A 27,683-nucleotide genomic window follows, 5' to 3' on the forward strand; every position below is an offset into this window, starting at 1 on the left:
ACCACTGCTCATCCTTCTCATAGGTATTCTTCCTCATTTCAGTATCTGGGATTAAGCTGACTTAACTATTTTGAGAGCAGAGTTTAGAAAAATGGAAGGTTTAATTCCTTGTTCATAATTATCTACAAGAATGTAAGTTTCATTTTCAAATAACAAAAGCCACAAGCATCCCTCCATCTTCAGATTAATCTGATTCAGGCTGGGATGTAGGTCAGTGGCAAAGTACTTGCTTAGCAAGTACAGCGTCCTGGGTTCAATTCACAGCACCAAAAAAAAAAAAAAACACACACACACACACACACAAAAAAAAAAAAACCACCACAACAACAACAACAAACAACAACAACAAACCCAAACAGATTAATCTGATTCAAATTTTACAAATGTATACACAGTGAAATATATACCAAAATGTTGATTTTTCCCAAGTGGCAATAAACAGACATTTTCATTCATCTATATTTTTCCTACTACTTACTCATATTACAACCACTGTTTGTTTTTTAGTGATGAGGCTTAACCCAAGCACCTATCACATGTTAAACAAGTACCTTTCTGCTAAGCTACATCATAAGACCTCACCTTTTTTAAAAACAAAACAAAACAGCTAAAAAGAAAATACCAAAGTCATTATTTTTAATGACTTGTTTCACTTGTCCAAATTTTCTAGTTCTGTTTTACTTTCCAGTTGTTTTGGACCTTTGGTGGCTACAAAAATTTAAGAGCTTGCTGTGGGTGCAGTCTACAGTCCTCACTGAATTGGTTGTACGGTCTACCATAAGAGTACCAGGAATACCTGAAGGCACTGCTGCTCTAGGTCCACCAATGGGTTAGGAGAATGGGAAGTGCTAAAGATCAAAGGTGGTGGTCATGAAAAAGACATGGACTAGAAAAATTTCTTCTTCCTATGTCATACATGGGTGATATCTTAACATGGATTTAGTCAACCATACAAATTTGCTAATGGTAGGTAAATAGCAAATTTTTGTTAGTTTTCTCTCATGTTGTCCACCTATCCATGTTTCCCAGTGAGACATGCAAAATACCTACAACAATCACCTACAGTTACTGGCTAAAAAAATTGTAGGCCATTACTAGGAATCTCCATTTTAAATAATCTATCAAAAAAGTGTCCAAACAAGAAGAAAAGAATTGGAGACATTGACTACAAAATGAAATAAGAACATTACAAATCTGCTGATGAGCTGCTACTGTTTTCTTACTGGTGTCATCTGTGCTGCTCAATAAACTCAATGAGAAAATATATATAAAAATCTCTCAAGCTAATGCCTTGTCATATCATTTTTGCTATAAATGTTAACTGGTTTTCAAAAAACTCTTGCTATTTAAAAAAACTATATAGTATGTGTGTATATATTATGTGTATATACATATACACAAAAAATAAAGGAAAACAAGGACCTTGATCAGTTGTATAAGCTGTAATAGGAATTATTGATTAATTAGACAGTGCATGTAATTATAACAAAAATTTTAGTTTTGAAAAGTTTTATTTCAGATTTACATAATTTCAAACATCTTCCAAAATACAGTTTCCTAGATCACTACAAAAGAAAGCCAATTCAGTAAGAAATTAAAATCATTAAATATGTTTCACTAGTATATACAGAATGCCAAGCAATAATATTTAGCTCTGGAATGCGTACCGTGTCTCTGTCCTCATTAAAGGCTCAACCCCAGCACTGTGTATAGAATATATACAGTAGACAAAGTTCAAGTACAGAAGTTTGACCTTTAAATTTAACTACCTCAATTTACAGCTGTGGTAGTTTGTCCACTGGGGTGTCAAATTTGAAGTCAGAAGGAAAGAGATCTGGGGCTCGAGGATAGATTAATCTGTAGGACTGTCTGATTGTAACATCAGCAACACCAGCAATATCTCCAATTTCTAAAAGACAAAAACAAGTATTAAGCACACCTACCAGTCTACCTCCTCCTTACTAACAAAAGGAAAAATAAAACCCAGAATATTGATTTTTAACACTGATAATACAATAGCACTGCCGTGTAGAAAGCAGGGGCCATACTCAGTGACAAAAATACAATAGTGTTAATACTACTTAATATTTCAAAGGTTTATTCATAGTATTAAAAGATTTAATTTTCAGAAAATAACTCAGGATATGGCACTACGAGAGTTACAGATGCAATGTTGGGTATGATATTTGAACTGTTATGGTTTTTTTAAATCCATTTGAGAATTAACAGAAGTAATCCACAATACATTGTGTGTGTGTGTGTGTGTGTGTGTGTGTGTGTGTGTGTGTTGTGTGTGTGTGTACGCTTGCACGCAGGCACACACGCTGCAACTTTAACTCAGGGGTTGGATGCTGTTCCTAAGCTTTTTTGCTCACGGTTAGTAAACCACCAAAGAACTGCCACTATAATATTTAACTATTATGAGCAATTTATTAAAATTTCACAAAATTAAAATTTTAAATTTTAATTAAAATTAATATTTAATTCGAACTCATTTTACAACCTTTCAATCAGTTCAAATATGACTGAAATTAGAGTAGGAAAGCTAGCCATGAGCTCTTTAAGTATGTCACTATCCAAGCTCTTTGGGCTCTTATCCACCACTTTTTAGAATAGTTTTAAGTCTTTTGGTAAAATTTTACTGATTTATCTGTGTGGATGCATGCTATCATTACACAATTAACTAATTTAATCATTACATAATTAATTTAAAATTTCCCTATCTTACCTTGCTTTACAGTATTCTTGAAATGAATACTGATAAATAACCATTTGAATAGAAACTGTTTAATGGTCATAGAGAAAAAGGATTATTTCTTTGAAACAGTTCTCCCTGTCAGATTGTCCTCCCACTAGTGGATCTTCCTGCCTCTGCCTCCCTAGCACTCATTTATAGGCGTGGGCCACCACACCAGCCTGAGAAGGTTCTTAAATTTTTAGAAAACTCTTGATGATAAAATTTCATGCATGGCCTTCTTAAACAGAAAGCAAACTGCTGCCTTGTCTTTTTAATTCCTTTTCAAAATCACTCAAGTAATCTATGAATATATACTTGTAAAATAAATTTGCTTGACAGTTCTCACAAAGTTTCTGTATAACACTACAATTAAAAATAGCTTTCTGCAATACTGATTTGTGTCTACATACTTTAGGATTTTAATTAAGAAACTGTAAATAATACTGTACAGAATGAAAAAATAATGTGCTCCACAAAATGTTAAAGGTGATGGCCAACACATTTATGGTGTGGGTGACTGCTAGAGAAATATACCAGCCAGTGGGACACAGCATGTCCTGGCTTCTGACCAACAAGATTTACAAAGCTAAGTTGGGTATAGGAAGGGATAGAGGGGAAGGGAAGAATCCTATTCAAAATGATCTGGAATGTCTAAAGAAAAGTACAAAAACCTAAAACTGAAAAATGGTAGCCAGTCTAGACAAAAAGTTTACAAGACATCCGTCTAAGCTGGGCAATGGAGGCTCATATTTTTAATCCTAGCTACTCAAGAGGCTGAGATATGAAGATTATATTTTGAAGCCAACTCAGGCAGGAAAATCAAACAGATTCTTATCTCCAATAAACCACTCAGAAAAAGCAGGAAATGGTTCTGTGGCGCAAGTGGTAGAGCAGTAGCCTTGAGCAAAAAGAAGCTTAGGAACAGTACCCAAGCCCTGAGTTCAAGCCAAGGGTTGGCAATTTAAAAAAAAAAAAAAAGAGAGAGATTCCCATCTCAACCATAGCTAAGTTGCAGTAGTGTATGCCGGTCACTCAGCTACATGAAAGAAGTAAATAGGAGCACTGAGGTTCAGGATGTCCCAAGAAAAAATAATGTGAGGTTCATTTTAAATATAACTAAAGCAGAAAAGAATGAGGCATGTAGCTCATGTAGTAAAGTGCCTGCCTACCAAACATGAAGCCCTAAGTCCAAAACACCAGTCATACTTTAAGAAGAAAGTAAGTAAAAAGAAAAAAGACATTTGCATAAAGAAACAAGTTGATCAAAGCAAAACAGTTATTTTCTTAAGTTTTGATGCCGAAGAACTAGTGGGTTCTGGGTATTTAACTTAAAACATTGTCTCCCTTCTTGATAAAGAACCTACCCTTTTGGGTCCTCTTCTCAGCTGAAGCCTGTGAGGCCATGTATATAGCTGCTGCAGCCACAGAGATGGGGCTCCTCCCAGGAACCAAGTCCAGTTCCACAGCCTTACGGGCTATGTGTGTAGCTGCCATCTGCACTTGCTTAGGAAGACAAAGGTTGGAACAGAATCTGGACATGAAGTCCCCAGTTGTAATCAAATCCACACTGGTTTCAAGTGCTTTCAAAATAAGTTTGAAACATCGACCAATTTCTTTCTTAGAAATTCGTGATACAGCGCATATTTCTAAAAGAAAAATAGTAAATGAATTCAGATAAGCCATACATAGTTCATTTTAAAATCTACTGTTTCCAACTTTAAAAATAATATATTTTATAGCTGAAAAAGTTTCGGCCATGTCATAAAGATGCAATTCTAACACTCTTAGCAATATGTCCCATACAGCTCATTTGAAATTTCTTGGTTAATTTGAATATTTAATTTAATTATTTAACAGTTTAAAGATAAATTTAGGCCTTAATCTTTCAAAATATGAACTACTCTTCAGTTTCAATTTATATAATAAATTTCTTCAACTAGTCAACTAGTACAAAACATTAATCTATTTTAAGCAGTGTACCAAGAAGACAAGAGAAGCTTGCCAGTACTTGTGGTTCACACCTATAATCCTAGCTAGTCACTCAATAGGCTAAGGTCTGAGGATAGAAGTTCAAAGGTAGCCCAGGCAGAAGAGTCTGGAGACACTTAACCTCCAATAAACTACTTAGAACAATTGGGAAGTGGCTCCACAGTTCAAGTGGTAGATCACTAGCTTTGAACACAAAGAGGCTGAGGGAACATCACCCAGGCCCTGAGTTTAAGCCCCAGGACTAGTTTTATTTAAAAAAAAAAAAAAGGAAAGCCAGGCACTGGTGGCTCACGCCTGTAATCCTACCTACTCAGGAGGCTAAGATCTGAGGATCACAGTTCAAAGCCAACTGTGGCAGGAAAGTCCATGAAACTCATCGCCAATAAACCACTCAGAAAACTGGAAGTGGCACTGAGGCTCAAGTAGCAGAAGTAGAGCACTAGCCTTGACTGAGAGACAGCGCCCAGGCCCAGAGTTCAAGCCCCACAACCAACAACAACAACAAAGACAACAGAAAATATGATACTGAATGAAGAATGCCCCCTAATCCACAATGCCATGTGTACATGAAATCCTTATTGCTATGGCTCCATAGCTCAATAGGAGCTATTGTTCTAAATATTCAACCACTAAACACTTTCGGAATACAGTTAACAAAAGCCTGTTTTAGCTTCAATAATGAAATAATGACACCATTTTCATACTGCCATAAGAAAACATATTCAGTGCATTAATGAAGGGTAAAAGTGTAAGTATCATGAAACGATGAATAGATTCTCACAATATTTATGGGAAACTGCATGAAAAATCAATGAAAACAGATAACTTAAAGCCTCTAATGTGTATAAAACTGCAAATTCCACCCCTCAAGAGAAAAAAATTTCACTGGTACTTTCTAAGACTTGACTCCCTCTGTGCTAGGAGTAGAAGCTCTTTTTCATCACCAAGTTCGCAGACCTCCTACAAAAGTCCTACTGTAAGATAACGCAAGGCTTGAAAAGCATGCAGTCAACTGAAAGACCTTACTAGCAAAGAAGACTCACAGGATTAAAATAACTCTACTATGTTGTCAAGGAACAACATAATCAGGCAGTAGCAAATATGTGCAGGTAGATTACTGTACATAAAAATGAAGACATTATTTACCTTCTGAATGTCAAACTGATTTTTGTCCATTACTTTATGCAACTTAAGACTTACCTTTAAATGTCCTAGGAACCCCTTCTTGTCTGCAGGCAATGTACAGACAAGCAGAAGCTATCGCATCATTAGCCCTTCCCTTCAGGCTCTTCTGCTCATACACTTGCTTGAATAAATTATTTGTTCGATCCTTCAATGCAGAGAAAATAAGTTTAATTAACTCTAGGCTATTTCATTAGTTGCATTATCAAAATTTCATATGTTCATTAAATTATGCTAAATCAATGCCAGAATGGCTTAAAAGACATAGTTGAGAACTTACAACTATATTTCGAGGGAGGTTGATTCTGTCTGCCATGGTAGTGATTTCCTTGAATGCATTCATCATTGCTCGATCAGAACTACTCATTGTTCTCCGATTATGATACTTGGAATTGCCAAACTCATCGAAGCTTGCAGCTCCTGTGCCCTATATAAAACAATGCTTTAAAATATTAACCTTTTTTTTTTTTGGTCAGTTGTGGGGCTTGAACTCAAGGTCTGGGCACTGTCCCTCAGCTTTAGCTTTTTTGCTCAAGCTTGTCCTCTAACACTTGAGGCCCAGCTCCACTTCCGGCTTTTTTCTTTTTGCTTATGTGGTGCTGAGGAATTGAACCCAGGGCCTCAGGCATGCAAGGCAAGCGCTCTACCACTGAGCCACCTTCCCAGCCCCTCCTGGAGCTTCTTTTACTTAAGGCTAGCACTCTACCACTTGAGCCATTCAGGCTTTTTCTGTTTATGTGGTACTGAGGAATTGAATCCAAGGCTGCATGCATACTAGGCAAGCACTCTACCACTAAGCTACATTCTCAGCCTTCCAGCTTTTTTGATGATTAATTGGAGATAGGATTCTCACAGACTGCAATCCTCAGATATCAGACTCCTGAGTAGTGAGGATTACATGTTTGAACCCTCTGTTTTTTTTATACATATGTTTTTGAGACGTGTACTTCCTATTAAAGGCATTAAGCATCAAAAAAAAGTCTATCAATTGGGATACTATGTTTTTTTAAATGCCTGTAATATACTTTTTTGCCATGTTGTATGGCGTAACAAGACAAACAATTTACTTGATACTTCTTGATATAATGTTTTATTTTTTTAATTAATTTTTTTTTGTCTGTTGTGAGGCTTGCATTCTGGGCCTGGGCACTGTCCCTCAGCACTTCAGCTCAAGGCTAGTACTCTACCGCTTGAGCCACAGCACCTCTTCCAGTCTTCTGAATGGTTTATTGGAGATACGAGTCTCATGGACTTTCATGTCTGGGCTGGCTTTGCACCGTGATCCTCAGGTCTCAGCCTCCTCAGCTAGGATTACAGGTGTGAGCCACCAGCGTCCAGCTAATGTTAAATATTTTAAACCTTATTCTGTACCATGTCTTGCAAATCTAATATATAATTTAATAACAAGAACATGAAAATACAGTCGTTTTCATCATATAAACAGACTAAGTAAATACTAAAATATCATATACTTCCTTGATCAACTAATCCTTCAGAATATTGTCACCACTGTTTTCAATTTAGATAACCCAGTTTAAAAAAAAAGTCCAGGTTGTCAAGGAAATTAGTGTGACATAATAACTGCTATTATTTACTGAGCACATGGTAGAGATTACATACTATGTTATTAATATTTTACATTTCCCTTAGACCTTTATTATCTCTATACAATATTTGGTATGGACAGAAAAAGGAGGATGTTCTTGATATTCACAGAATATACTAATATTAACTCAAAGATAACAGTAAACTCAACTTTTTGTGCCACATGCTTTATGAAGAAAAAGATCTGAGATACAGACTCAAATTTTGACTTCGTATTCTACCTCCACATCATTCATAATTTTAGTACTAGCAAGGTTTATTCCCACATTAATATCCCCAGAGGAAGGCAGTAAATGGCACTTTTGCAAAGATCCCAAACTCTCAGATTATTGGTCAATCCGTACTTGGTTATTTCCTGCTGAATGGACTCATTACCTTGCCAATCATAGTAGACAAATCTCCATCACTCAGAAGAGGATTCTGAGAATCTCCAACTCTAGATGGATCTTTTGTTGCTTTATCATTGCTGAAAGTTCTCCATTCAGATCCCACGTCAATGACCCGGTCACCTAAAATAGAAGCATACATCTAAATCATCTAGTCAAGACAGGATTTACCTCATACTTCTAACATCCCTAAATCAGCTCTTCTTTTCCCAGGAAATTTCAACATAGACACCCAGACTCCAGCTTAAATTTCATAATTCAAACATTTGTCCTAAAGCATTAACTATTGTTCCAGTGTAATAATAATCCTCTTTAAACCATATGCTATGATATTCTTAGAAGAGAATTAGGAATAAAGAAGGTCAGGTACAGTGGTACATACCTATAATAGCACTCAATGGAAGCTGAGCTAGGAGAATTTAGTTCAAGACCAACCTGGCTATATAGCAAAATCTTAAAAGAAATGGAGGTGCTGCTCAAGTAGTAGAGAGCCAGCAGTTAAGCCAAGCCTCCGGGTCAGCACCAAGAAAGAAATAAAAACAAAATAAAGCTATTTTCACAAAAATAAGCTTTTTACATTTTTACAGGTCCTGGAGCTTGAACTCAGGGCCTAGGCACAGTCCCTAAGCTTTTTCTTGTTCAAGACTAAGGCTCTACCACTAGAGCTCCAGCTCCAGCTTTTGTCTCACAGATATTCTTGCCCCAGCTGGCTTCAAACCATGATGCTCTGATCTTAACCTCTAAAGTAGCTAAGATTATAAGACTTGAGTCACCAGCATCCAGTTAATAAAGCTATTCTTACATGAGGCAAAGTTTTTATATATAATAATGATTCTGATTCCAGTTTGGTACAAAACAACATGGGGAGATAGAAAACAATTAGATTAGCACACATAAATCACTGTTTTCAACTTGGGAAGAAACAAACAAAATAAAACATTTATATTAATACACATAATCACTAAATATGCATAGGGAATTCTTCCTCTAGAAAATAAGCCTAAAAATATGTCTAACTTTATGTTTTGTACTGTTGGATGAAAAATATTTAGAGACAAATAATTTATATAAAGTAAACATTAAACCTACAATCAGGAACAAGCCAGACAGGAAACTTTTCTTCCAAATAGAGGAAGCAACTAAGTATACCATGTCAAAACACAGGACAAGAGTACATGGCACTGACGACTGCTTTGGGGGAAAAGCTAAGTATCTGGTAATACTTTCAGTGTGGAAAGGCCACACTGAACACTTACATATGGTAGTCACTGCACCCTTTTTAAGTACTCTCATTTAATCCTTATGCCCTCATTACCACTTTACAAATGACACTAATTATTGAGGATTACACTGCTTGTGAACCTAAATGCCCATCAGATTCCAGAGTCTAGTCTACACTGAATTTATAAAATATAAGATCTTTCAATAAACTGCCATAAAAATGGAAGCAGAAAATACAACATTTTCATCTTTCTCATACACCACAATTAGAAAAGGAAAAGGAGTGGCAGAAATTACTTACCTTAAGCAATTATAGGAAGTTATGGTACAGACAGTTAATATGATGGTTAGAAGTGTTGTCTCTGCCATTTGCTGCTCAGCCTTGGACAAATTATTTCATTTAAATACCATCACTTCCTAAGCTTTAGCCTTCATCCATAACTTTGTATTTTAAAAATTATAAAGATTAAAAGAGCTAATTTGTGTGTCAAGTGCTTAATATAGTTCAAAGTAAGTGTTTAATACTATCTGTTTACTGCTACGAAAAAGCAGGCAGATGGTGTAAATGTTTCTCCCTTTTTTGGGGGGAGGGTTGAGAAAGAAATCCATTTTAAAATCTGCATGTAAGACTTTAAAATAATAGAAGTGATCTTTCCAAAGGAAAAAGAAGAATGGAGGGAACAAAGCATCTCAGTACAAATCATGGTAAATCTTTTATAACAGAGTGGACTGATCTCAATCTAATCTTAGTGATATACTTTTAAGAAAACAGGAAAACCTGTAACAGAATGATTAATTCTCAAAGACTGGATAAATTCAATTTTATTTGATCAACCAAAAACATCTGGGAGTAAGCAGCTTAACATCTGTAACATACCTATGTCACAATGGAACGAACTGAGGTTAAGAGAGAGGGGAGGTTCTTCACCCACCATCTCTATATACAATGAGAAGAGTCAGGGAAAGCAAAAGCAGGGAGATCAGTTGAAAGAAATTTAAAATGTTAACATTTCATGTTGCACTGGTTGGCCCAAAGTAAGGAGAAAAACGTTCAAAAGGTAGGACAATCATAGATGTCTGCCTTAAAAGATGAACATCACAAATTCGAGAAGCAAATCTAATTAATTTTAAAAACTTAAAAAAGTATTCTAAAATCTGCCTATGTACTAGAACTTTACTAGAATTCTAACAAACAAGCCTCAAAGTTCACTGAAGAGACTGTTTTCATGACACATTGTTCTCACTAAATTCATTTCATGAGCACAACAGCATTTTTTGTTTTTGTTTTTGTCACTCTGGGACTTAAACGCGGGGCCTACACACTGTCTCTGAGCTTTTGTACTTAAGGTTAGCATTCTACCACTTTGAGCCACAGTGCTACTTCCAGTTTTCTGGTTGTCAACTGAAGATCAGAGGTCTCACAGACTTTCCTGCCCCAGCTAGCTCTGAACTGAGATTCTCAGATCTCAGCCTCCTGAGAAGTGAGGATTACAGGCCTGAGCTACCAGTGGCCCAGCTCACAACAGCATTGTAAGAAAAAGTTAATTTCCTTTGTAGAATCCAAAAATTAAAGGGATAGCATGTGGTTCCTACATGCTTAATTCTCTCATGCTTTCCTACTTAATAAAAATACAAACATGCACATGGATCAAACCATACTTAAAATCCAAAAGGCTTAAGGAAATGCAATCATTCTCTTGAAGTATTTAAGTAACATGGATAGATATATTAAGAGAGCAGTACAAATGAAAAGGCAGGTGAGTATGTCCATGAAGAGTTATTACTAATAGTAAGCCAAGATGTGGTTTTGCTATCATTTGACACCATTTTCCTATGGTCTGAAAGTACCTCACCAAGAATATCTTTTACTGCTTACTTTATGTTACCTTTTAAAAGATAAAATGGATTTAGAAATTATAATTATAAGACTATTGCAATGTAATTTTCCCACATACATGGGAATAATCTAAATTCCATCTTCCAGGATCTGTGGTAAGAACCATTGTCTTTTTATATTTAAAAGGTCAAAATGCTATTTACAAGAAAACAAAACTCCCCAAATAACTCACTCAAGTAGTATACCATGAAGCAACTAGCCAGTAAATTAGACACAAAAATAAATGAGAAATAAGAAGGAACCATTCAGATAAAGAAAAATGGAACTATTTAAAGTATTCTCATTTAAAGAAAATCTAAATGAGGTAAGGTTTTAAAAGTTGCTATGGAAGACAACTGCATCTCAGAATCTTCTGAAGGGATAAGTGATATAAGGTATGCATAATGCTTGATATAATCAACCTTTGTCAGGGAAGCTTGCCAATTAGGAAACACACACAAAAAAAACTTCACATATACTTTAAACCCTCTTGAAATAGAAACATGAGCTTCTCTCTCTTCTAAACTATACACTAATTTACTTTATATAATTTTACACTGATGGGAAGTCTATATTAGGTTATAACATCCAAAATATATGATATATATTTATATTATTTTATATCTTTAACACTTTTTCCTGTTTATGTGATGCTAAGGAATCGAACCCAGGCCCTCATGCATGCAAGGCAAGCACTCTACCACTGAGCCACCTTCCCAACCCTGTCTTTAACACTTTTAATCAAGGTCCTTATCCAGTAAAGTATGTATATCATATATATGCATATGTATGCCTTCCAAACATGGGGCTTTCAATCTATATGCTAAGATATCTAAGGAGTTCTACAAAATTTTATCATATTCTAAAGGAAATATAAATTTAACTTTTTTAAGATCAAACTGAGAATAATCACACCAGAAGGAACCATTCAGATAAAAAAAAAATGGGAATATATAAAGTATTCTATTTGTTGTTTGTTTTTTTTTGTCCGGTTGTGGGGCTTGAACTCTGGGCCTGGGCGCTGTCCCTCAGCTCTTCAGCTCAAGGCTAGCACTCTACCACTTGTGCCACAGTGACACTACCGGTTTTTTTCTTTTTGCTTATGTGGTGCTGAGGAATCGAACCCAGGGCCTCAGGCATGCAAAGCAAGCGCTCTACCACTGAGCCACCTTCCCAGCCCTATATAAAGTATTCTAATTTAAAGAAAATCTAAATGAGGTAGGATTTTAAAAGTTGCTCTGGAAGACAACTATATCACAACAGTTTAAGGTAGTTCAATCACTCTGGAATCCATCTTATCACTTGAAAATTCTCCCTTTAAGTAACCATTTACAAAAATCTCACATGTTTGTAGTGGGTTAGGAGGGATGAGTGACAACGTTATCAGACACTTTGTATTCATATACTGTTTTGTAGAATGGGAACTTCCTTGTATAACCACTTAAAAATAATAAAAAAATTTAATTTAAAAAAAGAATGTTTGTAGCCACATTATTTGCATTAGCTAAAAACTAGAAAACACTTCAATATTCATCAAGAGGAAAATGTTCATGAATCTCTTTTTAAACTATGTATAGAAACACATGGCACATGCCTGTTTTCCCAACTTCTTGGGAGGATAGGGCAAAAGGACCTCAAGTTTAACAACAGCCTGGACAAAATTAGCTAGGCTAATTGGGGGGGGGGGGGGGGGGGCAGGGAGAGGGAATGAAATAATTTGTGGCAGCAATCATCTTCCTTTGTTTCTTTCTTTTCTTCTGTGCCAATCCTGGGGCTTGAACTCAGGGTCTGGGTACTGTTTCTAAGTTTGTTTGTTTTTTTTTAACTGAGGACTAACACTCTACCTCTTGAGCCCCAGCTTTTTGCTGATAAGCAAGAGGAAAGAATCTCATGAACACTTCTGCCCAGGCTGTCTTTGAACTGCAGTCCTCAAATCTCAACCTCCTGAGTGTGAGCCACCAGTACCTGGCTTACAGCAACCATCTTAGACAAAGGAATAATCTTTCCTTAAGATCTTCTTTCAAGCTGGAAGCTCACTCCTCTAATCTAACTACTCAGGAGACTGAAATCTGAGAATCATGGTTTGAAGCCAGCCCAAGCAAAAAAGTCCATGAAACTCTTACCTCCAATAAACTACTCAGAAAAAGACTGAAGTGGTGATGTTGCTCAAGAGGTAAAGCAGTAGCCTTGAGCAAAAGAAGCTCTCAGGGATAGTGTGTAGGCCCTGAGTTCAAGCCCCAGTACCTGCACAAAAATATAAAAAAAAGGGTTTTCAGATTTCAAAGTATTGATACTTTTCCTTCCTTAAAAATTCTATTTGAGGGTCTGGGAAGGTGGCTCAGCTATAGATTGCTTGCCTTGCATACATGAGGTTCTGGGTTTGATTCCTCAGTACCACATAAGCAAAAAAAAAAGCCAGGAAGTGGTGCTATGGCTCAAGTGGTAGAGCTCTTGCCTGGAGCTGAAGAGCTGAGGGACAGCGCCCAGAGTCCAGGCCCCACGACTGACAAAAAAAAAAAGAATCATCTTATTTGAAATCTAAGCCAGGAAGATTCTGAGTTCAAATCTAGCCTGAGTATACTAAGAGTCTGAGTTCAAATCTAGCCTGGGTATACTAAGAGACTATCTGTCTCAAAATACAACCCGAAATTCCAAACTCATTTGTTAACTTGCAGTTCTTTTATTTGATATGCTTATATTCCACTGACTGATTGGAGCAGAGCCTTGTTTTGCAGCCCAGACTGTACTTGAACTGGTGCTCCTACTTTTATCTCACAGGCCTGACAGTTAACTTTTAACAGACCATTGATTTTTAAAATTTGATTTGAATGTTCTAGACACAGAACTCCATCAGTGGCACCTCCCTTTTCAATGCTTGAGCTCCATTTCTTTTATATAAAAAGCACTGGTCTTAACTTTTGGAACAATGATTTTAATTTCAAATGGAAACATCTTTACATAAAAATGACAAATTTATATAGTCCTTCTAGTAAAGCATGGTTCCTTTTTAATTCTGAGTATTTTATATTAGAAATGATTAAGTTCATTAAATATTATCTTTGCAGACCACAGATAATTTTAGATATTGTTTTCTTAAGATGAAAATTTCTTATTCACACTACATGTACCTAGGTAGATAGCTGGGGAGTTTTTATGCTACCATTATTCAAGGCGACTAAAATCTCTTCCACCTAGGATACTGCTAGTCACCATCATAGGGAGAAGGAAGGCTATATAGTGAATTATGCACTAACATTTGGTTTCTGAACCAAAATGACATTAACACTTCTACTTATATCCACTGGCCAAAACTAAACCAGAAAAATCAAACTTAACTTCACACTCATGGAGGAGTACCATTGTATCATATATTCCCTCCCCAAAGTGCTGTATCATATATTCCCTCCATAAATTCTGCTTTAGAAAACAGAATTTTAAAGGGATTTATATATACATTCATTTAAAAAAGTTCCAGGACCTACTGTCACGCCAAGTGACAAAAAGTAGAACTGGGGTTAAATCTATTACATTTTGGCATTTTTCATCAAGAAACTTGCCTAGGATTTTTTTTTAAGTAACCTGGTTTATTCCAAGTATTTTTAGTGTTTTTAATGTATCAGAACATGTTGAAAGAGAACAAGAAATCTGTTGTCTTAAGCTGAATGTGTTTAAATTGAGCCTGTGAAAACAAGTAATTTGGGGATACTATTTTAAGACTTCTCCTTCACCCATTCTTTTTCATTACACTTCAGGGTGGAATGTAGAGTTAGCTATATCTGGGGTCATGCCACCATACATTCTTACCAAAAACTTCAATAAAGACAATTTTGAAGAGAACTTGATTGATCAAGAGATACCGTATTATAAACCAGGCTCCAGAGCTATTTGAGAAACTAAGATCTTAAGATCTCAGTTCAAAACCAGACCAAGGTAAACAAATCCACAAGACTCTTACTTCCAATCAACCACCAAAAAGCCAGTAGTGGAGGTATAACTCAAGTGAGCAGAAAAAGCCATGAGAGGGGGCAAGGACCTGATTCAAGCCCCAGTACCAGCACAAGCATACATATGGCATGCATGTGCATGTGCGCATATACACACACCTTATAAATACTACTTTTTCTTTTTTCTTTTTTTTTGGGGGGGGGGTCCGGTCATGGGGCCTGAACTCTGGGCCTGGGCACTGTCCCTTAGCTCTTCAGCTCAAGGCTAGCACTCTACCACTTGAGCCACAGCGCCACTTCCGGTTTTTTTTCTTTTTGCTTATGTGGTGCTGAGGAATCGAACCCAGGGCCTCAAGCATGCAAGGCAAGTGCTTTACCACTGAGCCACCTTCCCAACCCCCTTATAAATACTATTAATAATATATAATATAGTCAATCTCTGTATCAATTTATGTTCTCATATTGTAAACTGGTAAAAACCCATAATTAATTCAGTCCTAGAAATAAACCATCTCAGTTTATTTCCTTGACCTGTCCATAAATCTATCGAGGATGAAAGTTGTAAAGTTCGTTTTTTGATATAACGTATTGTACATCTCATTGTTGCAATGGGTCCACCTGTATCCCTATTTAAACAATTTGTTTTTTCCCTTCCCCTCCACAAAGTATACCAACACCAAATGATAAAATTTCTACTAAAAGTAAAATCAGTTAATCAACACTTAAAAGTCCATTTAATGTTTGTATAGAGCCTCAATGACTTCACTGATTTTCATTAATACATTACTTATGAACTTAAAAATATCTACTAAACCAACAATATGACATTATAAACTGAATACCAACTGTTTTATTTTACTTTATTTTTTTGTGCTGATACCAGGCTTTGAACTCAGGGCCTTGTGCTTTCCTTTGGCTTTCTTGCTTATGACTTACACTCTATGATTTGAGCCACACCATCAGTCCTCAATAGTGTTGTATAAAAGTCCTATACATAGTAAGCCTGACGTTTTAACACATGTATTACACAGTATTGACAAAACAGTCAAAAAGAAAAAAAATTTCAAGGGGTTGGGGGTTTAGCTGAGCGGAAGAGTGCCCGCCTGGTGAGTGCAAGGCCCTGAGTTCGATCCTCAGCCCTGGAAAAAAAAAAAAGAAAAAAATGTTCAAAACACACAGGCAGCAGTTCTCATTATAGTCCTAGAGAGGGCATAAAATGGGAGAATTGTGTTTTAAAGTCAGCCCAAGCCAAAAGTTTCCAACATCCCATCTTCAATCAATAAAAAAATTAGATGTGATCCAGCTATGTTTTAAATAGAAGGATCATACATGGTCCAGGCCAGTGTGGGCATAAACATGACAACTTATTCAAAAATGACAAAAGCAAAAAGCATGAGAGCTTAGCACAAGTGGTAGAGCACCTATCTTGCAAATGCAATGTTCTGAATTCAAACATTAGTACTGCCAAAAAGAAAAAACTAATTCCCGTACACATTATGCAGTTTAGTTGATGGTAAGCTCTTTAAGTCCATATTATATTTAAATCTGTGTGATCTAGCCCAGTGGCTCACTCCTGTAATCTGAGGATCTCGGTTCAAAGCCAGACTGGGCAGGAAAGTCCATGAGGCTCTTATCTCCAATAAACCACTAGAAAACCGGAAGTGGCGCTGTGGCTCAAGCGGTAGAGCACTTGCCTTGAGCTGAAGAGCTGAGGGACAGCACTCAAGCCCAGAGTTCAAGCCCCACGACCAATCAAAAAATAAATAACTAAAGGTCAGATAAGTTGATGTTAGGAAAATGAACCCTAAGATATGTATTTAAATGTTTTTTTCTTTCATGTGACTGTTTCTAACATATTTATAAGATTATTTCTTTGTTGCTTTGTATGTACCTCCCCCACGGTATAACACCTGCTCTCACTGTATTTGATGTTGGTGTAATTTGTGGAGGGGAAGGGAAAAAACAAATCGTTTAAATAGGAATACAGGTGGACCCATTGCAACAATGAGATGTACAAGTCATTATGGCAAAAAACGAACTTTACAATTTTGGTGAGGGGGGGAGGAGGGAAGAGGATTGGGTGGGGGGGTTGGGGGGAGGATGGGAAGGGATGGGAAGGGGAAACAAAGGAGGCTACAATGCTTGATAAGAAATGTACTCATTATCTTGCCCATATAATTGTAACCCCTCTGTACAGTATTTTCACAATAAATAAAAAAAAAATCTACCTAGGATGTTCAAGATTGTCCCCCAATAAAAACCCACACAAAACAAAACACAACTGGACAAATTAACAGTGTAAACTACCATCCTGGCAAGTTTTCTAAAGGAAAATGCATTGTGAGTTCCATCTCTGAATATTTCCTTGTAACTCACTTTTTCTCAGACACAGTGGGGTCTGTGTTTGCAGCAGCATCTAACTTGAGGAGACCCTAACCACCTTAGTTGTTCACACTACTCCATGTCACAGGATTCTTATTCTCTCTATTCTTTCCTCTATAAACCTTTATTCATTCTTAATCCTGTGAGTCACTGTAAATTCAATAGTAATTTCCCCAGGAAATCGTGACTTCCCTCCCTTGTGTTTTCACCGTATGTGGAAGAGCTGTGACACAGCTGTGACCAAAAGGGCTTGGTTAGAATATCTCATCTCTCTATCCCTCTCAGTGACCAGCTCACGACAGACACAAGGAGTATCGCTTACTAGATGCAGAATCCTTTTCTACATGTGGATTATTGAGCTAACTACCTAAGAGCCTTGGTTTCTCTTTCTGTAAAGTGAAAAAAAAAATTACCTGTAAGAGCAGTATGTTTATCAAGTAAAATTACCCAACAATTAAGAGAAAATTGCACCCTAGTTAAAAATTACAAATTAGGCAAGAATGCTGTATCTGAAGGATTGTAAGGAATGCCAAAGCAAGAATCTGAAAGGAAATATGATTTTTTAAGATGTAACTTGGCTAAATTAAACTAAATTCAGAATCTTTCCTCTCTAAAAAGCAGTTACTTACTATGCATATTAAAAATGCGAATTCACAGCAATTATTCAAACATATGTAGCAAGTGACTTGCTATTGAGAATGGAATCTCAGACTCAAATTGCTCTTTTATTTTGGACAAGATTAAAAGGGAAAGACCACTAGTATTTCCAAAACACATGCTTGTAGACTTGTACTGAACTTATACTGAACTATATTGTTCTTATTCTTAACTATACTATGTATTTTACAAACTAACCTGACATTTTGGAGGGAGGAAAATTTTTATTCTTAAGGCAGTATTTTATTAAGGCAATATACAGAGGTGTTACCATTTCATAAGTTAGGCAATGAGTACATTTCTTTTCGGCAATGTCATCCCTTCCTTTGCTCTCCCCCAGTTTCCCCATCCCATCCCTGGCCACATGTTATATAGTTCTTTTTCAACATTCTGAGTACAACTGCTGCATTTATTCACCCTTTGTCTTTCCATTTTCAGATAAACATTTATTAACTAGTAAAGCTAAGCCTAATCTGTAAAACCATTGTCCCCTAGTTACATAAAGAGCAACAGAAACACAAAATTAGAAGATATACGCTGTATAGGAGATTGAAGTCTAGGTCTGGTAACAAAGAAAATATAAAGAGAGTTAAAAAATGTAAAAATACAGGTCTCAAAAGAATGTGGTAAGTTATAAAGTTAAAGAATACATCTTCACCTGATTTATGTAACCCCTCTGTACATCACCTTTATAATAACAATTTTTAAAAATGTACAGATTTGTGTTCCTAAGTATGCTACCAATGTCTCAACTGCATTAGAATTTCTGCAAATTGAAACTAGTCTTTTAAAACACATTCCCAGCTCATTTTTAATGTATATTCATGAATTCATGTTTAAAGATAATATCCAGAATGAATTTAGGAAAGATATCAAAATGACTTATTTTGTTTTTAAAATCTACTTAAACTATTTTCACTCTATCATCTTTATATTGCTTTTTAGAACAATGAATTTAAACTAAAATAGTACATTAAAATTACTTTAATTAGAAATTATACTAGTTTTAAATGACCCTTTTCTATGAAATCCTAATTTAAAGAAGTGATGACATATCAATATTATTTTTTTAGGAGGGAGGGGAAATTCCTGAGATTGAATCCAGGCCTCACATGCTCTATACTTGAAATACTCACCTCAAACATCAATTTCATGTATACTGTAATGTCTTGAAATTAATGTTAAGGTCAAATTTATGTACTGAAGATCCAAATATAATTACACTAACACCTGTTGTTAATTTTTTGCTTTTTAAAATATTTACTTAGCTGGGAGCCCGTGGCTCACGTCTGTAATCCTCACTATTCAGGAGGCTAAGATCTGAGGATTGAAGTTCAAAGCCAGCCTGGACAGCAAAGTCTGTGACACTCTTATCTCCAATTAACCACCAAAAACCGGAAGTGGCACTGCGGCTCAAGTGGTATTGTGCTCACTGTCAGCTGAAGAGCTCAAGGACAGCACCCAGGCCCAGAGTTCAAGCCCCATGACAGGAAAACAAACAACAAAAAAAAACTACTAATATAATTATCTTTAACTAGATGTAGGGGTTTCAATGCAATATGTCAGTTTGAGTATACTGCATCTTCACTGCATCTTCATCAGAGTCATGATCATACTTGTAGAATTTGGTGGGAGGGGGACCCCCACAAAAACAATGCTAGTAGAACCAATAGTCTCATGAAATCAACAGAACTTTGATTTAAAATTGTTTGTTTAAAGTCACTGTAATATGAAATAGTTAATATGATAGACATTGCATATGTTGAAAATTCATATCAAAGAGGAAAAGTTAAATAACAACTAACATTGGCAATAGTTAATAACTTTCCAAAAGCTACAGAAATTAGAAGTTACTAGAGAAACCAAATATTTCACAACATTACTTATATACTGGAGAATAATACTACATTAAAAAATTCCACTACAAATGTGAGACAAATTGTATTTTCCAAAGATAGCAGAGCATCCCTTCTATGTATATTCTTCTGCAATATGATCTTGTCACTTTCAAGTTGAAGTGGAGCCTATTTCTCTATTTTCATAATCTAGGTGGGTCCTATGATTGTACTAACTGACACAGAAATACTAAAGGGATCCTCCTCCAGTTCTAGGCACAGCTCTAAACTATCTTGAGTCTAGGTTACACTTTTTCTCTTAGAACACTTGCTCTTGGCAATCAACTATCATCCTGGAGGATGAGTGACCACACAGGAAAGCTATGGAACACAGACACCAGAAAGTCAAGCTACTGAAAAAAGTGAGCAATAAATACACATAAGCAAAATGAAATTTGTGGGTAAAGCCTCCTAAGGTTTTTTTCTTGTTGTTGCTGGTCATGGGGCCTGAACTCTGGGCCTAGGCGCTGCTGTCCCTCAACTCTTCAGCTCAAGGCTAGTGCTCTATCACTTGAGTCACAGCACCACTTTCAGCTTTTTCTGCTTATATGGTGCTGAGGGCTTCATGCACGCAAGACAAGCACTCTACCACTGAGCCACTTTCCCAGCCCACCTCCTAAGATTTTTGAGGTGGTTTGTTATGAAAATGAAACAAATTATTTCCTTTTAGAAAAATAAAAATCATGTTGTACTGGTTTTGAAAGTGGCTGGTAGCCTCAAAGAGACCAAGGAAAGGAGTGAGAAAGTGATGGTTAGTAGAAGCTGGAACAGACTCTCCTAGTTTCTAAGTTGGAAGGGACAATATACTGTTGTAAAAAAGAAAGTTGGGGGCTGGGAATGTAGCTCAGTAAGCATTTGCTTAGTAAGTGCAAGATCTTGGATTCAATCGCTAGCATTATTCATCCATAGACATACACATACACACACAGGTGCATATGAACATCAAAGTTGGGCAGTATCTAGTCTTGCTTACCTTTGATATTAAGAGCAATTGGTGATGAATATTAAAATACAAAAATAATTGTAAGATTCACATGGTTTTTTTACCTTAATGATACTTTTTCCTCACATTTTTATTAGCACATATTAATCGTACAATGTGAGTGTTTTACTATGAATTTCCATACATAGAGCAGATCTTGGTATCCACAGATATATATGTTTGTTTCCAAGGAGACCACTATTGAGGAAAACCCAAAGGAATTTAAATTTTAAGGCAGCCACTGTTTGGCCAGAGAATGAATTCTTCCCTTCCAGTACACTTAATTACACAGTCACAAAAAGACTGCTGAATTTTCAGCTGTTACATTTATGTCATAAGAATCAATTTCATAAAGAAATACAGCTATAAATCATAGAAAATTTGAAACTATTAATTTAACTTAATAGCTTAGTTGCTATATAGTTCTGATGTTCAAAATTACTAAGTCAATAAAGCAATACTAAAAGAAAGGATTCTTTGGGGCTGGGAAGGTGGCTCAGTGGTAGAGCACTTGCCTTGCATGCCTGAGGCCCTGGGTTCGATTCCCCAGCACCACATAAACAAAAAAAAAAGAAAAAAACGGGAAGTGGCACTGTGGCTCAAGTGGTAGAGCACTAGCCTTGAGCTGAAGAGCTGAGGGACAGCGCCCAGGCCCAGAGTTCAGGCCCCACGACCGGACCCAAAAAAAAAAGAAAGGATTCTTTTGTTCAGTAACGTATCATTTAATCAGAGCTGATCAATTATAAATGTTGACATGGTCAGCCTCCTAGCTACTCAGAAGGCTGAGATCTGAGGATTGATTGTGGGCAAAGCCAGCTCAGGCAGGAAAGTCTGTGAGACTCTTTATCTACAATTAACCACCAGAAAACCACTGGCGCTGTGGCTCAGAGTGGTAGAGCACTAGCCTGTAACCTGGAGCAAAAAGAGCTTGGGAACAGTACTGGAGCCCCACGACAGACAAAAAAAAAGAAGTTCATCTGCTGAGTATATACTGATAAAAACTAATGACAAGTATATTGTTACATTGATCACTTATCACTGCCAGTTGGAAGTCAGAAAGAAACTTTACACGGGCAAAATGAATTCTGACGCATGAAACATAACTTTACACTCACTTCTAGGTCTAACAAAACTGCAAATATAGCACAAGATGGAAAACATATTAGCTGCCAATCTACATGATAATGAAGATCTAGCTATTAACTTCCAACAGCAATGGATGTGTATTATATATATATATGGATGTGTATTATATATATATATAATATATATATGCTTATATATATATATATTATATATATATAAACAAGTTCACATTACTTTTGAACCAAATGTTAGCTCTTGTCAAAACCGACGATTTTGTGTGGAATTCACAAATAAGCACTAATTTTGCCCTGCAAAGTTAAGTAAGATTTGTTAGTATTTAACTCAAAAATGGTAGCAAAACCTAATTCAATACCAGTAGTTGTTATAATAGTACTAGAAGTCAGAGAAGTAATATGATTCAGGAAGATTTCAATCTTGGTCTTAAACCCAAAAGAATAGCAACGACACTGGTAAGCTAACAAATTACTGTGTGGCAATTCAGGAATATTCAGCTTTTATTTCTAAAAACAATTCATAGCCAAAAAGAATGAAGTTCTGATCTAAAAATAACACAGAATAGATTTAAAATACTTTGTACAAAATAGCTGTTAATGGAAAATGTAATCAGAACAGTCTTTAATGTCTTACTCTGGATTTTACTTTTATTTGTTTCTTAAATTTTTACATTTTTTTCTAATTTTTTCCCTGAGTACTAGAGTTTGGACTCTACCTAGAGTTTGGACTCTACTACTGGAGTTTTGCTCTACCACTTGAACCATATCCCAGCTTTCTTTCTTTAGTTTTTTGTAGGGTATTATTTTCTCTGGGGGCTAGATTCAGACAAACATTTTCCTACTATTCTTCCATATAGATGAGTTCACAGACCCATACCATGCCTTCAGATGGGGGTCTCACTTTTTTGCCTGGGATAACTTTAAACCTCAATCTTCCCAATCTCTTCTCTTGTGTAGCTGTTATTACAGGCATGAGCCATTGTGCCTAGCTTAAACTTTTTATTTAACATAAATACGAACTATAAAGTGAAGTGAAAATGTGTTCATTAAAAGACATTATAGCCAGGTGCTGGTGGCTCACGCCTGTAATCCTAGCTACTCACAAATCTGAAATCTGAGGATTACAGTTCAAAGCCAGCCCAGGCAGCAAAGTCCCTGACACTCTTATCTCCAATTAACCACCAGAAAACCAGAAGTGGCACTGTAGCTCAAGTGGTAGAGTGCTGCAGGGACAGCGCCCAGACCCAGAAGCTCCACAACCAACAACAGACAGACAGACAGACAGACATGACATTATAAAATATACAAAAGAGAAGTATCCTAAATGGAAACTTAAACCTGTAATAGTACTTACCTACAACCAGGCCACATTCAGGACAGATCATATCACCAGCTCTGTAGTCCTCTACTAAAATTGCATCTGGATGGTTTGGACATGTAACTCTTGGGAGAGCATCCAAACTAAATGAAGAAAGAATTATATCTTTATATCCACCCAACCAACACATAACAAAAGTCTTCTGGGGAGAAAAGAATTTAATGCTTTTCTAATACTTTAACATATTTAGGCTAAAATTTCAAAGTAAACATCTCAGATTAAATTCTAGTTACTAATTAGTGAATAGATTCCACTGGGATTATTTTGATTAGGGTTGGTATCAGTTTGCAGACATAGAAGGCTTTCAAAACTTAATTAGAAAACAAGTGTATCTTCTCTTAAAAAAGGTACTAACATTTTTTAAAACTGATTAGTGTAATAATGACTAGTTCCTAATAGCCAGAGGCATTTACATATATAACCATCTGGTTTGGGCTGTCCCTTATTTCTCTGGTATTCTCTGTATTTTTCTACTTGTTTGTTACCTGAATAACACACTTAGAACAGTACATGGATACAATATGTACATAAATGAAACTGGAGATGCTGTCTGATGAATTGAAAACCTAAAGACTGCAATTAATTTGCAACTGAGATTTTTAGAATTCAGGAAATGGCATTGCCAGGAATGGTGACATGTGTCAATAGTCTGAGCAACTGAGAGGTTGTTGGGGTAGAAGGATTCCTTTGAGTCCAGAAATTTGAGACTAGTCTGGGCAATAGAAACCTTACAGAAAATTTTAAAGAGAGGGAGTGGAGGGAAAGAAGGAAGGAAAGAAAAATGGAATGAGTCTGAAGTCAATTTATTTGGCTGGGGCCACAGCTCGTGGGAGAGCACCTGCATGGAAATTGTGACGCTCTGATTTCAAACACCCATACCACCAAAACCAAACCAAAATACATTTAATATCTTTGTAATATTAATAATTTCTCCAATTACTTTATTTTCAGAATGAAACAGCCTGAGGAAGACAATCTGATGACCTTATAAAATCAGCTTAATTTGATTTCTAAGAGGTATGATGAAAATAAGTCCTTTTCTAGCCAGGTGCTGCTTGCTCATGCCTATAATCTTAGCTACTCAGGATCTGAGATTTGAGGATCATGGTTCAAAGACAGCTGGGACAGGAATGTCCACAAGACTCTCATCGCCAATTAACCACCAAAAAAAAAAAAAGGAAATGACAGTGTGGCTCAAGTGGCAGAGTGCTAGCCTGGAGACAAAGTTAAGGGACAGTGCCCAGGACAAGCAGGTCGCAGGACAAGCAAAAACAAAAAACAAACAAAAAAGTCCTTTGCTAAAATTCCTTGAAGCAATACAGTAAGTGGTTCCTAGATATGGTTATGACTATTCAAAGACATATCTAATGATAAAATCAACAGTTCTTATAATATGTAAATGGATTCGTTTCTTAGGCTAGCAAGTAAATTCAGTATGTGAATTACTGATTGAAAAGGTGAACCAAAAATTCAATTTACATATTGCTAAAGTTTACATAAATGGGCAGATGTCGCTTTGTATTCATATTTACCCAATAAATTTGTTACAAAAATGTTAATGAATTATGAAAAACAAAAGTAACAAACATGAAGGAAAATTATTTTATCCTAAGTAATTACAAATGGGTAAATCAGGAAGGTATATGGAACACACTATGCAAAGACTTGATACCTTTTTCACTATTCAAGTATCTCCAAGATATACTAAGTGATGAGTAAGCATCTCATCTAATTTCCTACATAGTCAGACAATAGAAAACTTACATAATTTATTTAAACCTTAAAATATGCAAAACAAATCTCTGGTGTTAGCATGTGGTTTTTCTGTGGTGAGGAGTAATGGCTGAGGACACAAGGGAGACTACAAATGGCAACTGACTGGACCTGGGAGGTGGCTATTTTGATGTGCTCACCTTATAGATGAATTGTATATAATTAAATTTCGTGCTAACTTCATAAAAAGGCAAGGAATCAAGAAAGCAAACAAGGTTTACAGCAGACCACTTTCTTGGTGGAAAAGAAGTTAAAACTACACATTTGTTAAAGCATAGTCACTGAGAAACATCAAGATATGGGTAACAAAGGCTGCTATGGGGAAATTAGATGTCTGGGACAAAGAGAAGGCAGACTACTATTTTACTGTATAATCTTTTATACTTTTATTATAGATCCAAAATAAAATGAAATTATGAAAAGTAGTAAACTTTTAATCAAGTTATCCACAAATATAAAGAAGGAATCAGGAATGGAATGGCAGTAGTAGAGAAACAATGGAGAAGAGACAGGGAAAACCCCACCAACTGATATTAAAACAATTTAAGACTACCAAGAGACCAGATAATCACGAACCTCATTATATGGTTATCATTTACTGGATGCCCTTTGGGTTTCTTAGCACTATACATTTATTATGTATTCACAACAATCCTGAAAGAGGACTATCTCCTCTTAAAGGACTATCTCAGAAAATTATTTATCTGGTCATGGAATAAATGGTAGACTTAAATTTTGAACCAAACCATGTTGCTGTCTGTGAGAACACCAGGCAGTTTCACAACCCAATAATCCTTAGGAGGAAGAATGCTAAACATATTAGTGTGATATTTACCGTTGTTCTTTCCTTTGGCAGGAAAAACTTGAGAAATGAGTAGTTGCAATAACACATACACTTAAAAGTTGGATGCCAAAAGATTTTTATTTCAAAAATTTTTTTGAACGAAAATACCCTAATCAGTAAACTTCCTATGTGTACTACTTAACTGCCACAACTTATTCTTTACTAACAAAAATTTCCTCCTCTATACTATACAAAGGTTGAAAATACCCTAGGCCAGTAAATTTCCTATGTGTACTACCTTAACTGCCACAACTAATTCTCTACTAACAAAAATTTCCTCCTCTATACTATGCAAAGCTTGTGTCTATATATGACTACATTGCCCTTCCAGGTTTACTTCTGTGAAAGAAATTTAGGTAGCATCAGGTATTTGAAGAAACTGCAGTTTCCTACTTACTGAACCACACCTAGAGTGGTAAGACTATTAAATCACTGGAATCAGTAAACAAAGTAGTTGACTTATTTAAGAGTGATTTCCAAACTAGACACTAGTTGAAGTTGCTAATACCCCCTTCCCTCTGTGCAGTCATAAAACACTAAGTCTGGGACAGTTAACTAGACATTATTAGCCTGTTTTTGTAAACAAGTTTTCCAATGGTGAAATTTAACCATTGCATAGATAATCATGGGCTCAGAAAAACTATGCCAACCCTGCCTTCCAGAAGCTGGACTTCATGTGATACTTTTACGAGTTAACTAGAGGCCACAAGAGGCAATTTAAGACTGCACTCTATTACTAATTTTGGAAGGGTCAACAGTGACATGACTCGTTTCACACTAACGCAAAAATACAAATATCTACCTCATAGTGATTATGAGAGACATAATTAGGGTCTGCCAGCATTTTCAGGTCACATGATTAAAGGCTGTCTCGGAAGACACTGCATCTGCATCCATTTCCTGAAGATAGGAGCGCATCACACTCAAAAACTATAACACAGCTTTAAAAAAAAAAAAAGAAAAAAAGTTCCCAGCAAGGTCAAGATGGATTTCCTCCAGGAGTAACGCAGACAATTACACTGGGCCAGGGGAGTGGGGGCGGGGGGGGGGGGGGGGGGGGACTAAAAGGGTCTAGTAGGAAATGAATCCACTCTTGAATTGGGCTCAGGATTCCACTTCGGTTGGGCTACTGGGGAAAACGATCCGTTCCCCTCCGGCTAACCCGAGCTGACGTTCCTCAGCTTCCTAGGGTGTCAGGGCCGCCGGCGCCGCGGAAACGTCCCTTTTCCCCCCCCCCCCCCCCCCCCCCCCCCCCCCCCCGCTTTTCCGAGAAGAGGGATCCCAGCCCCTTGGGGTGGTTAAGGGCCGTCGACAGAAAATCGCGTGGGAAAACAAAACAAAACCGGGGGACACTGGGGCGGGGCGGGGGGCACAGCCGAAGTCCTCTCGGAAGCGGGGCGGGCCGTGGGGGCCCCGGCGCGCCCGGCCCCCGGGGCGGCGCTCGGCCGAGACGGCGCGGCCGGCGCGCTGCCCCGCGACCCCCTGACAGCCCCGCCGGTCGGGACGAGCCTCGGTCCGGGCGGGCCGCGCCGCCTCGCCGCCTCCGCCGGGCACCTCCGGTCGTCGTGGCCGCCGCGGAAGGCCGAGAAAGCCCCGGCGCTCGCCGCCAGCCCCTCGACTACCCCGGCTCGGCCCGACATACTAACCGGCTGGTAGACGCCATCTTCGCCGCCACTGTGGCTTAGGTAACAACAGCTGCGCCGAAAACAGGAAGCGATTGTGGCGGCCGGAC

General features: G+C 37.0%; 1 protein-coding gene across 1 annotated transcript; it reads right to left on the bottom strand.

The window, feature by feature from the left end:
• Positions 1–1,492: 1,492 nt before the first annotated feature.
• On the bottom strand, positions 1,493–27,683 carry Gtf2b (general transcription factor IIB). The gene is made up of 7 exons (XM_042692336.1): positions 27,598–27,683; positions 23,311–23,417; positions 7,889–8,022; positions 6,189–6,335; positions 5,927–6,056; positions 4,102–4,383; positions 1,493–1,909 (listed from the first exon to the last, which is right to left on the bottom strand). Exons 1-7 carry the CDS (start codon positions 27,612–27,614, stop codon positions 1,776–1,778), a joined length of 951 nt encoding a protein of 316 aa, XP_042548270.1. The 5' UTR covers positions 27,615–27,683; the 3' UTR covers positions 1,493–1,775.

Source organism: Dipodomys spectabilis, unplaced genomic scaffold (genome assembly GCF_019054845.1).
Source record: "Dipodomys spectabilis isolate Male_0828 unplaced genomic scaffold, ASM1905484v1 ptg000148l, whole genome shotgun sequence".
NCBI classification, from domain to species: Eukaryota; Metazoa; Chordata; class Mammalia; order Rodentia; family Heteromyidae; genus Dipodomys; species Dipodomys spectabilis.

Bases quoted from the DNA above. Each gene is read 5' to 3' on its own strand.
- Gtf2b (XM_042692336.1), bottom strand. The intron at 6,336-7,888 runs GTAATGAGTCCA...TGTTTTATATAG, and splicing joins TGTCTACTATGATTGGCAAG to GGCACAGGAGCTGCAAGCTT. The intron at 6,057-6,188 runs GTAAGTTCTCAA...TCTGCATTGAAG, and splicing joins ACCTCCCTCGAAATATAGTT to GATCGAACAAATAATTTATT.